The 14083-nt window shown below is 52.5% G+C and overlaps 2 protein-coding genes across 11 annotated transcripts in view; one reads left to right on the forward strand and one right to left on the reverse strand.

Annotated features, from left to right (window-relative positions):
• Positions 1 to 13473, forward strand: part of MYOCD (myocardin) — a 156791-nt gene extending 143318 nt beyond the window's left edge. For 7 of the 9 annotated variants that reach the window (XM_080401344.1, XM_080401345.1, XM_080401346.1 and 4 more), the window contains 2 exons: positions 1121 to 1178; positions 1855 to 13473. In XM_080401344.1, the coding sequence (XP_080257470.1) occupies positions 1121 to 1178; positions 1855 to 2420 (624 nt within the window). In that variant the 3' untranslated portion in view covers positions 2421 to 13473. The remainder of the gene's footprint in view (positions 1 to 1120; positions 1179 to 1854) is intronic. The other 2 variants (XM_080401343.1, XM_080401350.1) reach the window with 2 other exon arrangements.
• MAP2K4 (mitogen-activated protein kinase kinase 4) overlaps positions 12815 to 14083 on the reverse strand; it is a 90380-nt gene continuing 89111 nt past the window's right edge. For both annotated transcript variants that reach the window (XM_080401433.1, XM_080401434.1), the window contains exon 11: positions 12815 to 13766. In XM_080401433.1, the coding sequence (XP_080257559.1) occupies positions 13653 to 13766 (114 nt within the window). In that variant the 3' untranslated portion in view covers positions 12815 to 13652. The remainder of the gene's footprint in view (positions 13767 to 14083) is intronic.

Raw genomic sequence — 14083 nt, forward strand, 5'->3', positions numbered from 1 at the left:
CATTGACTCCGTCTCCCTGTATTTCCCCCATGCAGATGGCTACGCAGGCAGGTCAAAAGTTTTCTATTCCATCCCCAAGTTTTTGTAAGTCAAGCCCAGCCCTCTCAGAGGTAAAGCAGCCTCCACCTTATGAGGATGCAGTAAAGCAGGTAACTGCATGATTTTTATTTTCTATAGGGCTAGGTCCGCGCAGGGTATTCTTCTGTGGTTGATGTAACTCATACGCAGGAGTTACAACCCGTTATGGGGTCTCTGGGTAGGACAGGCCTCTTCCCATAAGGAATGGGCTTTTCTTAAAGAATCAGTTGCTGGATGATTGCCACAAAGCACTTGGACACCATGCTGGATGGGATAGCATCTTTTGTGCTGGTGAAATGTGCCAGTCCACCCTGGGGTCCTGACATCCCACACAAATACCCCAGGACCTCAGTATACTCTTCTTTGGAGTGCTCAGGGCTATGTGAGAAACAGACAGACTCTTGAGCATTCCCAAGTCACCAGGAAACCTCATCTTCTCTATTTAGCCCATTACCAAAGTGCCCTGCTTGGTGCCATCTGCATCCCTTAGCCTTATCCTGGAGTGCTGTTCCCACGGGGAAGACTGTCTTCATCACCCATAAACCCCTTACCCATGAGAGTCTGTCAGCAGCCTCAGTGCTGGTCACGATGGTGCCTTTAGGAATACAGTGATGCTGTTGGCAGTGATAAAAAAAGGGCTTATGCTGGCTGGTAGGGAGGCGTCTCTGGTCAGGGAGCGGAGGATGATGATGGTGCCTCAAGGGAGCTGCAGGGAGTGCAAGGAGGCACGTGCCAGTGCAAGGCGCTAGGTCCAAAAAGTCAGTGTGTCCTGGTGGCCTTGGGAAAAGGCAGCGTGGTGGCCACTGAGCAGAGGGTCAGTGGCAGGGCGGGGGGAACCTGGCACCGTGCTCCCCGGATTCACTATGCTTGTCCCAGGTCCTTGCAGTGCTCACCTGAATGCCGCTGCCAGCCCCGCGTTGGTGCGGCGCTTCTCCTGCACGGGAGAAAGCCATCTGTGGGGTCTAGAGCCACCTACCTGGCTTGTGGCTGGAGGGACTCTCCTCCTAACGCCCTCTACTCTCCTCTTTGTCGTTTGCTGCAGCAGATGACACGAAGTCAGCAGATGGACGAGCTCCTGGACGTGCTGATTGAGAGCGGAGGTACGCACTGCTTCCCTGTTCCCCTCCAGGGCTTCCCCTCCAAGCCAGCGTCAGTCCGTGGGGCTCAGTGCACTCTGTGCACCCCAGCAAAGCTGAGTTGAGTGCAGCTTTCATTTGCCCTCCCTGTGCCAGCAGCCACTGAAACTGAATTCAAAAGCATATTGGCCCTCCTGGAGCCTGCTCCTGCATGTGCAGACCTGGTGGGGTGGTCAGGGCTTGGTTGTCACCTATGCAGACTGCAGAGAGAAGGGATGACGGGGCAACAGCCCTGTGCACAGCACTGCCAGCACCCTCCCCATGCAGACCCCCCAGTATCCCCCGCCGTTCCCAGTGCTGCCAGTGCCATCTCCTGCATACAGCACCGCTGGTGCCCTCCCGTGTGCAAAGTGCTGCCTGTGCCCTTGCCCGTGCACAACCCCTGCCCAGCCCCACGGGGACAGCTGCCAGTGCTTGTGCCCTAGGGACTGTGTCCAAACCCAGAGGAGCAGAAGTCAGACAGGAAGAACGTGCGAGGCGTCCCACAGGGAGGGTGGGTGAGCGATGCCAAGGGGATTGAGTGGGGAGCGGGTCCCTGCAGGCATACCCAAGAGCCCAGCTGGGGGATGTGGTGGTGCCTCTGTGCCCAGCAGTGGTGGGCACTGCCAGAGCACCTCAAACCCCTCTCATTTGTTGACAGAAATGCCAGCCAATGCCAAGGAAGATCGGTCCTGCCTCCAGAAAGTACCTCAGATAACGCTGTCTACAGGGAACTCCAGCACCTCGCTCCCAAAGTCATCCACCCCATTTGAGCAGGTCTCCTCAGCCCAGCTCTCCTTTGAGCACTGTCCGGGCAGCAGCGATGCCCACCTCGAGGTCCTGCTGAACGCCCACAGCCCCCTGGGGAGGGTCAGTGAAATCGCCCTGCTGAAGATGGGAGAAGAGTCCCGCTTCGAAGGGATGATGGAGGGGTTCTCTGGCAAAGCCGCGGATGAACTGCTCACCTCCCAGGAGATTTTACAGACTCCCCTCTCGCCCATGGAAACCCAGCTCTCCCCTTCCCCTGCCGACGGCTCCGGTTTACAAATGAGTTTCACTGAGTCTCCGTGGGAAACGATGGAGTGGCTGGACCTCACCCCCCCCAGCTCTGCCACTGGCTTTGGCTCGCTCACACCTGCAGCTCCCAGCATCTTCAACATCGATTTCCTAGATGTTACCGATCTCAACCTAAACACCAGCATGGACCTGCACCTGCAGCAGTGGTGAAAGGGAGGCTGGTGGAGGCAGCGTACTATAAGCCTGCAGCAGCCACCACAGTGTTTCTGTCGTGCCGGAGAAGACGCAGTGCTAACGTGCCCCATCCAGGGGAAACTGGGGTAATTTTCCCAGCGTATAAACTTGTTTGAATTTCTAGTTACTGCAAATTAACAGCACAACAGCTCTGGTACTTCGGTTTTCCTCCATCTACAGGTCCCCACAGAGGACACCAGTGCCTTTAACAACACTTTTTTAGATTGACAAGAACTGAGTTTTGCTTCTTTGATCTTTCCCCCCCACCCCCGGTTTCAGCAGTCACTCTCACGAGAACTGGAGCAGCTCACGGTGAAACTGTGGGGTGAGGAGACCTCACCTGGGCAGCAACGGGAAATCATGGAGAGGAGAGCCCATTGCTGCCCTTTCCTCTGCTCTCCTCCTGCCCATCCAGCCCTTCAGGCAATCCTGGCTCACCTTGGCCATGCCCAGGCCAGGAGGGTGGGAGCAGGGAGGCTCTGCCCAGCCAGGGCAACAAGCACACTTCTCCGTACAGCCAGGCTCACCTTGCTTCCTTCCCCTTGCCCTTGAAGCTGCATTGCCCAGTCCCCGCACAGCTCTGCCCCAGGTGGATGAAAGATGGAGACCACCATGTTCGTGGTGCCACCTTGTCATGTCCTCATGGTGCCTGGGGGTTGCAAGCCCAGGAGCCATCCCAGCTGCAGTCTGAACTGCATCAGGCTGAAGCCTGTGAGCTTGGAGCAGAGAGCTCTGGACACTGGAGGCAGCTGCTCAGGCTGCAGGTGCAGGTACCACAGGCATGTGGCATCCCAGTGGACCTGCCACGTCCCAGCTAGTATGGTACAGATGAAGAGATGTGTAATGTGTTTTGGTCCAAGGGAGGAGCAAGTGGTATGGAAAACACAGACAGGCTTTGGAGGGGCTGTCCTCTGCACAGCCAGACATCAGGATGGGTCTCTACCTCCTTGCATGATCTGGGAGCAGGGGGAGCCAGAAATGGACACTCGGCAATGTGGAGCAGGGCTGAGTGGGTCCTTGCGTGGCTGCAGTTTTGTACAAGCGTCTGCTTTTGTTGCCTCCACTCCTCTGCCATCCATCCCTCTCTCCGTCCTTCTTCCCATTCCTCCCCTTCTTCCCGAGTTTACTCCAGCATCACTGTTCACTCAGCCCAGAGCAAGGCCATCCGGAGAACAGCTGTGAATCACTGGGCCTGGAGGAGCTAGTTCTCCTAAAGCCGGCAGAGATGGATGCTCTCCTGCAGTGATGCCTCCCATTTGAAGACACCAGCATTTCTCCTACGAGTCTCTGTGCAATATACTTCCTCAGGCTCTGGCGAAAAGGAGCCTCTGCTTCACTTCTTGGCTTCCACCAAAGAACTTGCTGCAGACTGTTTGACGGACACGTCTACTTCTTTGAAATTCTGGTTTTGCCAAAGTAAATATTGTTGCTGACAAAGATTGTTAAACTATTTACAGACTGAGCGTATTTAATATTTGTGTTACTGGAAGGACAGCACACGGAGATGCAGCAGCCGGGGAGGAGCCCAACGGGAGCCCCGGGGCTCCCATGGGACACTGCCCCAGGGGTGCTGGAGCTGGCAGAGGAGGCTCCGCAGCCCCTGCTGTGTCTCCAGCTCATGGCGTTGTTGCATGCTGTATAAAGCACGTGGCAGTAGCTTTCAAGTCACTATTTAAAGCACCACTTTTCTATTGTACAAATGGTCACTGTGCACTGCTAGGATAGACAATCACAGGTTGCGTTTTGTTGGGGTTTTTTAAGAGAATTTCTTTTTCTAAGTGAGACATTTTTTGAAGCCGGTCCATGGAGAATATTAATAGCACTTGAAACAGAGTAGTGTTAGCTACTACACTGCATTATTGTACAGGGCTTTCCAGATAACTTTTTCCTCTCAGCAAATATATTTCCTTATTTAAAGGGATGCTGTCAGCTTCAAACTTGTAAGCAAGCACATTTCCTTACCTATGTTACCAGCAACACCTTCATTATTAAAACCCTTGTCTTGCCACCCTGTCTGCTCACAGTTTGCTGTTTGATTTCACCAGCTGGGGCAGCCGCAGCCGTCCCCGCTGTGACTGTCGCTATCAGCTCTGTGCCCTGGGACAGCTACAGTCCTGCAAGAGCAGAAGCATTTCTTTCACAGCAACAAGTTCCTCCCAGAAGATTTCTAATCAAGCTAGCCAAAGTCTCCTGTTTCTGAAGGCTTTTTCTTCTGTCAGCTCTGGTTTTGCTTTGTTCTGCAAACCCCAGCTCCTTAGAGGGGCCAGTGTCCCTCTCAAAGGCGGTGGCTGGCACCCTGCCCAAGTCCCAAGGGATTTTAGGCACCGTTTCCCTCCCCAGTCTCATGGGGAAACATCTGTTTCTCAGCCCTTCTGGGCTCGGCGGGGATACCCTCCACCCTAGGGTGTGGGGTGAGGAGGCGGTGGGGGCAGGAGCTTCCATGTGCCCATCACAGACCCCTTCAGCGTGGGGGGAACGCAGAGCCCAGCACCACAGCTACCAGTGCCTTCCGTCACCCTGTCACTGACAGCACACCAGCACCCCTCGCTGCTCCCCAGTGCCACCTCGGTGCCCACAGCAGCCCACAGCCCAGCAGCCCACAGCCCAGCCCTCTCGTCCTGCGCACCGGCAGCCCTGGCACCCGCGCAGAGCCCCCGCCGCTCCCCCCACCAGTGTGTGTAGCCCTCGTACCTGCTTATCAGCACAGGACCCTCTCTGGCACCCATCCAGACCCCTCTTCTCATCCCCGGCCAGTTCCCCCAGAGCCTCTACCCCCCTTTCACACAAACTCACTTGGGGGAGGGGGGGGGGATCAAGGCCAATCCCTGCCCATGCATGGACCCCCCTGCACCCCTTGACATGCTGTCACCCCCATACCTGCAACACCTAAAAGTAAGCCACAAGGAAGGACTTACGGCTGTGCAGGATGCGCTGAGGTTCTCAGGAGGCTTCAGCGTAGCTGACGGCTTGTTTTAAAGCCCAGACACTTGTTCACCCTGGAGCACTGGCAATGATACAGCTGTATGGCCGGGGGGGTTGAGATCACTGAAGCTGTCATCTGCACATCTTGGCTTACCAACAGGAGGACAAGATGGCCTTCCTAGCAATACCCTTTTTTTTTTTTCCTTTTTTTTTTTAATCACAGCACTCCCACCTTCAAACTTATACCAACTCATTGCACGCAAGTCAGGGACTAAGCTCCAGGTATTCCTATCAATTTCTTACACAAGTCTTGTTGTATGCAAAAGGAAACATGCTTTTCTACAAATCCATGAATTTATGGTTCGCTTCATTAATGTCTTAAGACTTGAACCAAAAAAACTAGTTTGAATCCAGCTACAATGACACTAATCGTTGGTGTTAGGTACAATTAAAATCAATGCTGACAGACCCCCTGGTGCTACCCCCTTTCCTGGGGGCTCTGCTCACCCTTCGCTGCCTCTCTGAGGCTTCAGCCTGGAGGAGGGCGCGGGGTGCCATGGCCATCGGCAGCCTCAGGCTTTGCCAGAGCCAAGGCACAGGTGTGGCTGGGTCTTTCCTCCTCACTCTACAATCCGCTGTAGAAAACCGGGGTAATTTTTACACCTTTGCAAACGTGCTCGTTCTTCCTTGGCACCTAACTCCACAGCACACCTGAATTTACAGTACTTGGTGTCATTTACATATGTCAGAGGCTTGTTCTTTGTTCTCTTTGTTTAAGGCTGGTTTTACGCTACCCCCCAAATTACATTCCTCTGATGACAGGTGACTGGCCACCGATGAGGTGTTTATAGCCCTGGGGCCTCTGGCATCACCCTGTGCCTGTTCCTTCAGGCCCCTGCTGTCATCCGCTGCCCGTAGTCCTCTACAGTGCCTTCTACTATAGAGGCGTAGACAGGTATCTATACCCAGAGGAACTACTTGGTATTACTTGCTACTAGCTACAAAACGTATACAAAGCGATGTGGGACATCATACAATCCTAGAAGAGCTAAAACAAAGCAAGTAATGCTCATCTTGTCATTAGATAATTGATGTTATATCTCAACAGCCTAAAAGCAAAGCTCCAGGGAGGCTGGGACTAGTTCAGACAGGCCTGATAAGCCCCGAGACCCCTTTTGCTAACCTAGCACAAGGCTGTGGCCTCGTACAAGCAGCAGCAGCAGCACCACGTTTCCCGGGCTTCAAAGCTACAAAAGCATGGGACCTCAGGAGAGGCCACAGAGCATCTCCTTCCTACAGCGATTGTCAGGTAAGAAAACACGTTCTCCAGGGATGCCTGAACCTCTCCCATTCCAGTAATCCCCCTTCCTGGTGCCAACCTCAGTCAGCACCATGTGAAGACCTGGCTCTGCCCACCCCTCGCTGGAAGTGCCCCTACCGATCACACATTGGTGGCAGTGATCCCATCAAAAAGGTGGCTTCAGTTGCAGTGGCTTTCCTGCAGACAGTAGGAGTTGCCTGGATTTCAAGATGGTTTTTCCACCAACCTCTCAAAACTGAGGTCAGATTCAAACATCTTCAGGAAATCACCGTGAGGTGGAATCCCAGGATCTGAATCTTTCTGTCCTCTTTCCTTACCTGCTTCCCTCCTGCTTTTCTAGCTCAAACCCAGGTGCAGAGGGAAAAAAAAAAAAAGAGAAAGAAACACAGGCTCCTGTCACTGGGAACCAGGAGAACGGCTGTGGTCTGCACTATGCAGAAGATCGAGCTACAGCTTCTCACCATACACCCACTACATGTTCTCCATGTTTTGGTATTTTTTTTTCCTCTTAAAGGATCTTCAGCTGGCCAGGGTACACGCACTTGATCACATGGAGCAGCACTCCCAGGTCATGTTTCTGGGGAAGCACTGAGATTCAGCATGCCTCCTGAGTCAGTGGGATTAGAGGTGGTCACAAACTGGATGGCTTTTGAACCAGTTCTGCAAATACCTGGTGGGCCTGGTAATGAAGCTCCCTCTTCTTATCTTCTCCGAAACCTGCAGCAGCCTAAGGCAAATCACCTGTCATCAGTCCATCAGAAACTGTTGGTGGTTAGCAGGTGGGTTCCCAGCCCGTTCTGAATCTGCTGAGGAACCTGCTTTCCTTGGAACACCAGGCAGGCTCTCCCCTCTCCGCTCCAAAGAATCTGACTGAGCGCAAGCGGGATTGCCGCCAGGTCTACCCAGCAGGCTGTGCTCCTGTCTGGCCGAGGGAGGGAACTGCCCCCATGGTCAGCCACTAGAGGAAACTTTCTTCCCAGAGGCACGGAAAGAAATGAGGCACACGCAGTTTGCTGCCCCTCCTTTTCTTCTTGTCCTTCTAGCTGAGGTGGCTGACATGTCAAGCATGGATCAAATCTGGGAAAAGAAGGGACAGAGCAGCAGTGCCCTGGGCAGGACAGTGGGACACCAGGGCCAAGGAGCCTGAGCAAGTCCCTGGTGTCTAACACAGGCAGGTGAGCTCACACAAAGCACCTTCTCTGATGGCTTTCAGCACAGCTCTGAGGGCTGCAGCCACTCAAGCACACGCATGGACACCCACACACCCACACAGACACCATCCACTTCACCCCCCACCACCCTGCAAGCACGTCTTCTCTAGCGTGAGCAGATGGCCCTTCTGGACACACCAAACCCCTCCAGTCCTCGCACCCTCCGTGCCCGCACGTGCTTTTGGGACTGCTAGCACAGCTCCACCTGCAGAGGGACATCCCACGTCCGGAGATGCTACTTTCTCCTGGCAGTAGGGCCTGCCCAGCCCTTCCACCTGGGATCTATGCTGAGGTCACGGCTCTCGGTCACACCGTGTGGCAGACGCCCCGAGGGCCAGCCAGCCAGCCCGCTCTGCTGTTTTATTCCCAACACAAAGGGGCACTGTGTGTACCCAGAAGAGGGAGCCTGCGCTTCATCCAAGCATTTTCACTGCCTTAAACATAATGGAAAAATTCAAGAGCTGCTTTCCTTTCTTACTCATCAGAGCAGCCGCTCCTCCTCCCCCCCGGGCCTCATCATGTTCACAGTAATGACCACGCCTGGGATCTGTATCGGGAACCAAAGTGAAACTGGCGCTTTTTTTTTCTAAGCAGCACCTACGGCATTAACCAGGGCTGAGCACTGCATTTATCCTCACCCGGGCACCAAAGGAGCCAAGAGGCTGGGATGAAGGCTGGGGGAAGCCAAGCAGAGCTCCAGTGGAAATACAGACCACACAACTCAGCGTGCTCTGGCAGGAATAGGTGGTGGTGCACGGCTGTGTTCATACTGCTTGGGTCCAGGCAGGGATGTGCTTGAACTCATCCAGACCTCACAGCTGGTCCTGGAGTTCCACAGGCACATAATAATCAGAGCACAGCATGGTTTTTTTGGATGTTATATAATACTTGGTGAAGATCTGGGAAACACCTCAGCCATCAAGTGGGCATAAAGGTGTGAGGAATTGGGATGAGGTGCCAGCCTGGACCACTGGGCACAAGGAAAGCCCACCCGGAGGATAGCTCAACCACCCCAGTCGAGCCATACGGACCTGGTCATGATGCCCACAGGGAGGACTCCCAGCCCCAGGGCTGGAGAAAGCCATCATACATCACTCAAGCAAGGAATGCTGGAATTCTCCAAGGGCTCAAAGAAGCAGCCACAGTGGCACTGTGCAGGTATGGCATACTCGTGCCATCTGGGATGTGGGTCAGAGGTTTTCTGCACCACCTTCAACAGTGACAACGGGGGTCCTCAGCAAAGGCAGTGAAGTCAAAACAGGCACGGGGGAAAACTGAACGTGAGTTCAACAGAGAGGAACTGAAATGTCAGCAAATGCAGCTCTTCTGCATGCCGCACAGTCACAGGGGAAAAGAGATGAGAGGGATCCTCTCCCTCCCACAGAGACGGGAACACCCAGGATGGGACGTGCAGGTGGACTCGCATCCAGCCACCAGCTCCTTTCAGCTCCCTCAGCTGTGACAGCTTCCTCAAGAACAAATCGCAGGATGTGAAGGCAGGTCGCAGTGCAAAAGGAACAGAATCCCAGAGCAGCTCTGATTCATGGAGAAAGGAGCTGAGGTGGGGAGCTGGGTCCTCCAGCATCTGCCCAGCAGGGAGGGACTGGTGTGTGGTTGGAATTTGTCCTCTACTGGGAAATCACCAAATCAGGGATCCTGGATTCTGGCCGAAGAGTGAGGACCACTGGTGATCCAAAAATGTCCAAAGTATTGTGCTGCAACAAGAAACCTCCAGAAAAAGGCTCAGTCTGGTCGAAATGCTGAATTTCTGCAACCTGACAGACTTCAGCCACTGCTAACCTTTCACACTGTGTACCCTTATGCAGCCAGACTTTCTTCAGCTCCCTTATCTGCCTTCCCTTGACAAAATTGTCACCCTCCAAGCGAAGAGACACTGCAAAAGCCAATGCCAGGTTACTCCACCCGCTGGTAAGTACTTCTGCTCCGGAGCTGCAGTATGATCAGTTACGCCTGCCAGCGCGCTCGGGCTCACCCCGCACCGAGCTGGGCACTCCTGGGGGGGTCCATGAAGCCAGTTCCAGCACTACAGGCACTCATGGCCAGGCCCTCTCCTCTGACACCGTCTTCTTTCCCAGTGGGGATACTGGGGTCCTGCCCACTTGCCTGGACAGTCTCCAAGCCCTCCATGGCTTCCAGGCAGGAGGGACACTTCTCCCAGCACTAGGAACCTTGGCAGTAGGAATCACCCAGGACTTGGTACTGACACATCATCTGGACTTTGCAGATATTGACTGCTCTGGCAAGAATAAAGCAGCCTGCAAGGCTGTGAGCATCAGCTGCCCTTTTCCCAGAGTGTGGGCACAGCCACCTGCCCTCCTCGCAGGGCCGAGGTGTCCTGAGCCACCAGAACCTCCCTGTGCAGCAAGCAGGGCTCACCTGAGAGGCATCCCAAGAGCACAGAGAGCTCAGCAGTCTTCCAGAGAAAGAAAATATATCCAGGTCTCCCTACAAGTTTGTTTCTTTCTGGTTTTTTTTGTTGTTGTTTTTTGTTTTTGTTTTTTTTTAATTTACATAAGCAGTTTTGAAGGCTGCTTTTCTCCTGCACAGCTGCCTCCACCTGGAGGAGAGGCCTGGGAGCCAGGTATTACAACGGCTTTTAATGAATCTTCCCATTCCTGTCTGACCTTACAAAATGAAAATAACAAGGTCACAGTTGCATCCTAGTTTTATTACAACTGACCTGCAGGCAAAAGGATAGAACTATTACATAAACACTCTGATCCATGTATAATATCTTAAATAGAGGAGGAAGTCAAACCAGGATACCGGATAAAATATTCTGAAGCTCTTTGAAGCAGTTATGTTCCTGAGCTCCATTTTACAGACAATAAGGCAACATCCCTGCACATCAGCTTTTTGATAAACTTTATACATTTTTCTATGGTACAAGGAAAAAAAAAAATAACCAGAGTTCACAATGTACAGTTCTTACACTATTTTCACAGCTTCTGAACACTATACACCTTTTTTTTTTTCTTAATAAAGATACATTGTAATAAATGGTGCACCCTTAATAGTTTATAATAAGCTATGCTTAATACGCTAAACCTGCCCTTCTGTACAGCCACGCACGCCACAGCACCTCAGCCCTGTCTTTGTCACTGGCAGCTCAAAGCTTCATGTTTCCATTTCCCACATCAAAAGCAAACTGGTCGCACTGCTGAAGAGGAGCTCCGGACAGGGTTGGCACCAGAGGACAGAGCCCAGCCGTTCCCAAGGAGCAGAGCAAGACAGTCGCTTGTGCTGGGGGGGGGAAACGGGTTTTGGGGGGAGGATCCATCTCGGCGTCAGCCCTCAGAAAGGTTTTTGGTCTCCCTGTCACTGGGGAGATGTGAACCGGACTTAAGCATCTGCAAGGTGGGGGCAGAGGCAGAGCACCTCTGCATGCACCCACCTCTGCTGGATCCATCTCTGCATCCCCCAGCCAGCACCCTGCAAGCCCCCGCACCCCGAGGCCCCGTTACGGGCGGCTGAAGGCTCCGTGAGGAACTGCAGCTGTGGGGATGTGCCCAGCCTGAGAAAAGCCGCCTTTTCCGAGGCTGTGGGGCTGGGGAGAGCATTACCGCTTTAGATAACACCACGTATCTTGTTGGGCCGATCCTTCCACGTGATTAATCAGAGCTGTTGGGAATGACTAGTTACTTCAGAAAGCTCTGCCTCGTCCGTTCTGGGAAGACTTTAGTGATGCCTTGCCTGATGAGCAGCCCTGGAGGGATGTAATCCAGGAGGGGCAGGACCGCACCTCCCTGCCCGGCTGGGCACGCTGCACCCCAAGGATCACATTGCCATCAGCCTTGGTGCCAGAGGGACCAGCTCCGACAGCCAAGCGGGAAATGCACGGTGCTGCCAGCCTTATGCGAGGGCATCACCTCCGTGGCCGGAGAAACGCCAGGTGTCCACACGAGCACGGCCTCGGGTCTCCTTTCCCAACCGAGCAGCTGGGGCAGGGATGTGCTGGTCTCCAGTGCTCCCGCAGCAGCCCAGTTTGCACTTGGTAGTATTGGTTTGACGTGGGAAGCCCTTCCTTGGGAATCCTGCCAGTACCGCTGTGGTTTCACTCCCATTGCGTCTCTAGCCCTCTGCATCCTGGGTCCAGTTTTGCCAGAGCTTTGACAGCAGGCTGCTCTAACATTGATGAAGTCCTACCAAGTGCCTGAACTAGACAACTCAAAATGGAAACTGGAGACTCTGCAGCCTCCATTTTATCCCTGGTATGCTACTAAATGCCTGAAAACAGCACTGTTTTGGAAAAAAAAATGTTTTCAGGAAAATGTAATCTTCGAAAAATATGCCAATTCAAAAAAGAAAAAAAAAAAGGCTGATGCGCTTTTTTGCTGAGCGATGGGCCAAAAGGCAACAGCTTGCCTGGCTTTGCTGGGTCAGCTAAAAGCCCACAATTCATTAGACGCTCCCTCATCTCCACCTCACCTCTATGTGCACCAAAGCATCTCAGTGAGGTTCACTCTAGGGTGCGGTAACAAGAGCTACAGAGGGGCACAAAAGCGGTGAAGTACACCCAGAAGGTGGTGGCCAGAATCTCCAGCAAGCGAAGCAGAGCAGCCGTTTGCAGCGGCGGGGTGGGCATGGAGCCCAGCGCGGTGGGGCACGTCCCCACCACCCTGCCCACAGCGGCCAGAAGGAAACCAAGGTTTGGTCCTGTGAGGGACGCTGGGCTGGGAGGCGGCAGCGCTGCCAGGCTGGTCTCGGGGTCAGTGAAAAGGCGTGAGCATCAGGGCTGGGGACAGTGAAGAACATGAGAAATATTGGCTAGAAATTACAGACATTCACTTGCGGCTCATTAAAACAGCTGCAGACTTTGTGAACAGCACTTGTCGAAGTCAAAGCAAAGCCAGCTGGTGGTGAGCACTGCAGCTATAAATCAGGTCACAAGCAGGTTAAATTCAATCGAGTAGTTTAATAATTCTTCAGGTCAAAGGTCTTATCTTACCAGGTAACAATTTACAGGACACCTAGTTAAGAGTGAAGAGTGGCTGGCTTGGTAAAAGGAGAAAGAATACATTATGTCCCATCTCTGAATAGTTTAATGTTAGCCTCTTTCAATGCAACGTATTTTTGGTAAAGACATATTCACTATATTTAACATGATCTCTCTTTAACAGGAAGTTCAGCTGAGCACACTGTCCCCAGAAAGTACACTGCGACTGTAAAGCAACAGAATTCCATAGCAGTAAATCTATTGCACTTTGTGAAGAATAAAATTCTCCTTTGCCTTTCTAGCTCCAGAAGGCAAAGCATCTCGTTGGTTAAGCAAATTCTTCTCCCTCCAGGCAAAGTCTCTTAATGTTCAGACAGACAACGCCTAACTTTTGTTTGTTTGCTTTTTATTATTACTTGAAACAACAATTGGAAGAGTTTGAGAGAAAAATCTTTCCAGTAGCTGCTGAGAAGTCTCCAAGTTTTGAGTCTAGAAATGAATTTTAGGTGCTATCCAATCACGGTCAACAAATAAATGTACTTATTTCCACATTTCATGAATATGTCCACAAAAGAGCAAGATGAGGTCTCTCTTTGACCAACACTAACACTGTGTGATCAGGTATTACAGGGATGCACTTTATATGTGACAACAGTATACAGACAGGATGGAAATAACACCAATATTATTGCACATGGTGTCTGGGCGAGCATTAAAAACACTGCAATATGTGATGAAAATTCTTTACAGCTTGTTTTCTCTCAGCCCTTTTTCTAGAGTTTGATGTAGCAGCAATATCAATCGACGTACATTGGAGAGCTGGGAGTTGCTGGCATTTGATCCAGGATTTTACAAACATAGCATGCAACATCCACTGTGCGTTCCTCATACATCAGGATGAAGGGATGTTTCTGGAATCAGATAAAAAAAACCAACAAGGTTACGTTCACCCTTCTGACACGTGCTGGCTCCCCCAGACAGAAGCTTAGTGTATGGATTTGCCTGATGCAAGAACACAAGGGCTGGCAGTGGCTGTAGGACAGGACATCGCCTGGCCCATGGCTTGCACATACAGAGAACCTGCACCCTAAGCGTGCAGTACAAAGGTGGGACAGGACTCCAGGAGTGTCAGGAACTGCTGGGCAGGAGGCAGCGAGGGTGCATGCGTGTCTCCTCTGTAGCATGGACACGTACCGAAATACTTTCAAAAGAGGTTTCATCAGCAGCC

The sequence above is a fragment of the Falco punctatus genome (genome assembly GCF_963210335.1).
Source record: "Falco punctatus genome assembly, chromosome: 1".
Classification (NCBI taxonomy): domain Eukaryota; kingdom Metazoa; phylum Chordata; class Aves; order Falconiformes; family Falconidae; genus Falco; species Falco punctatus.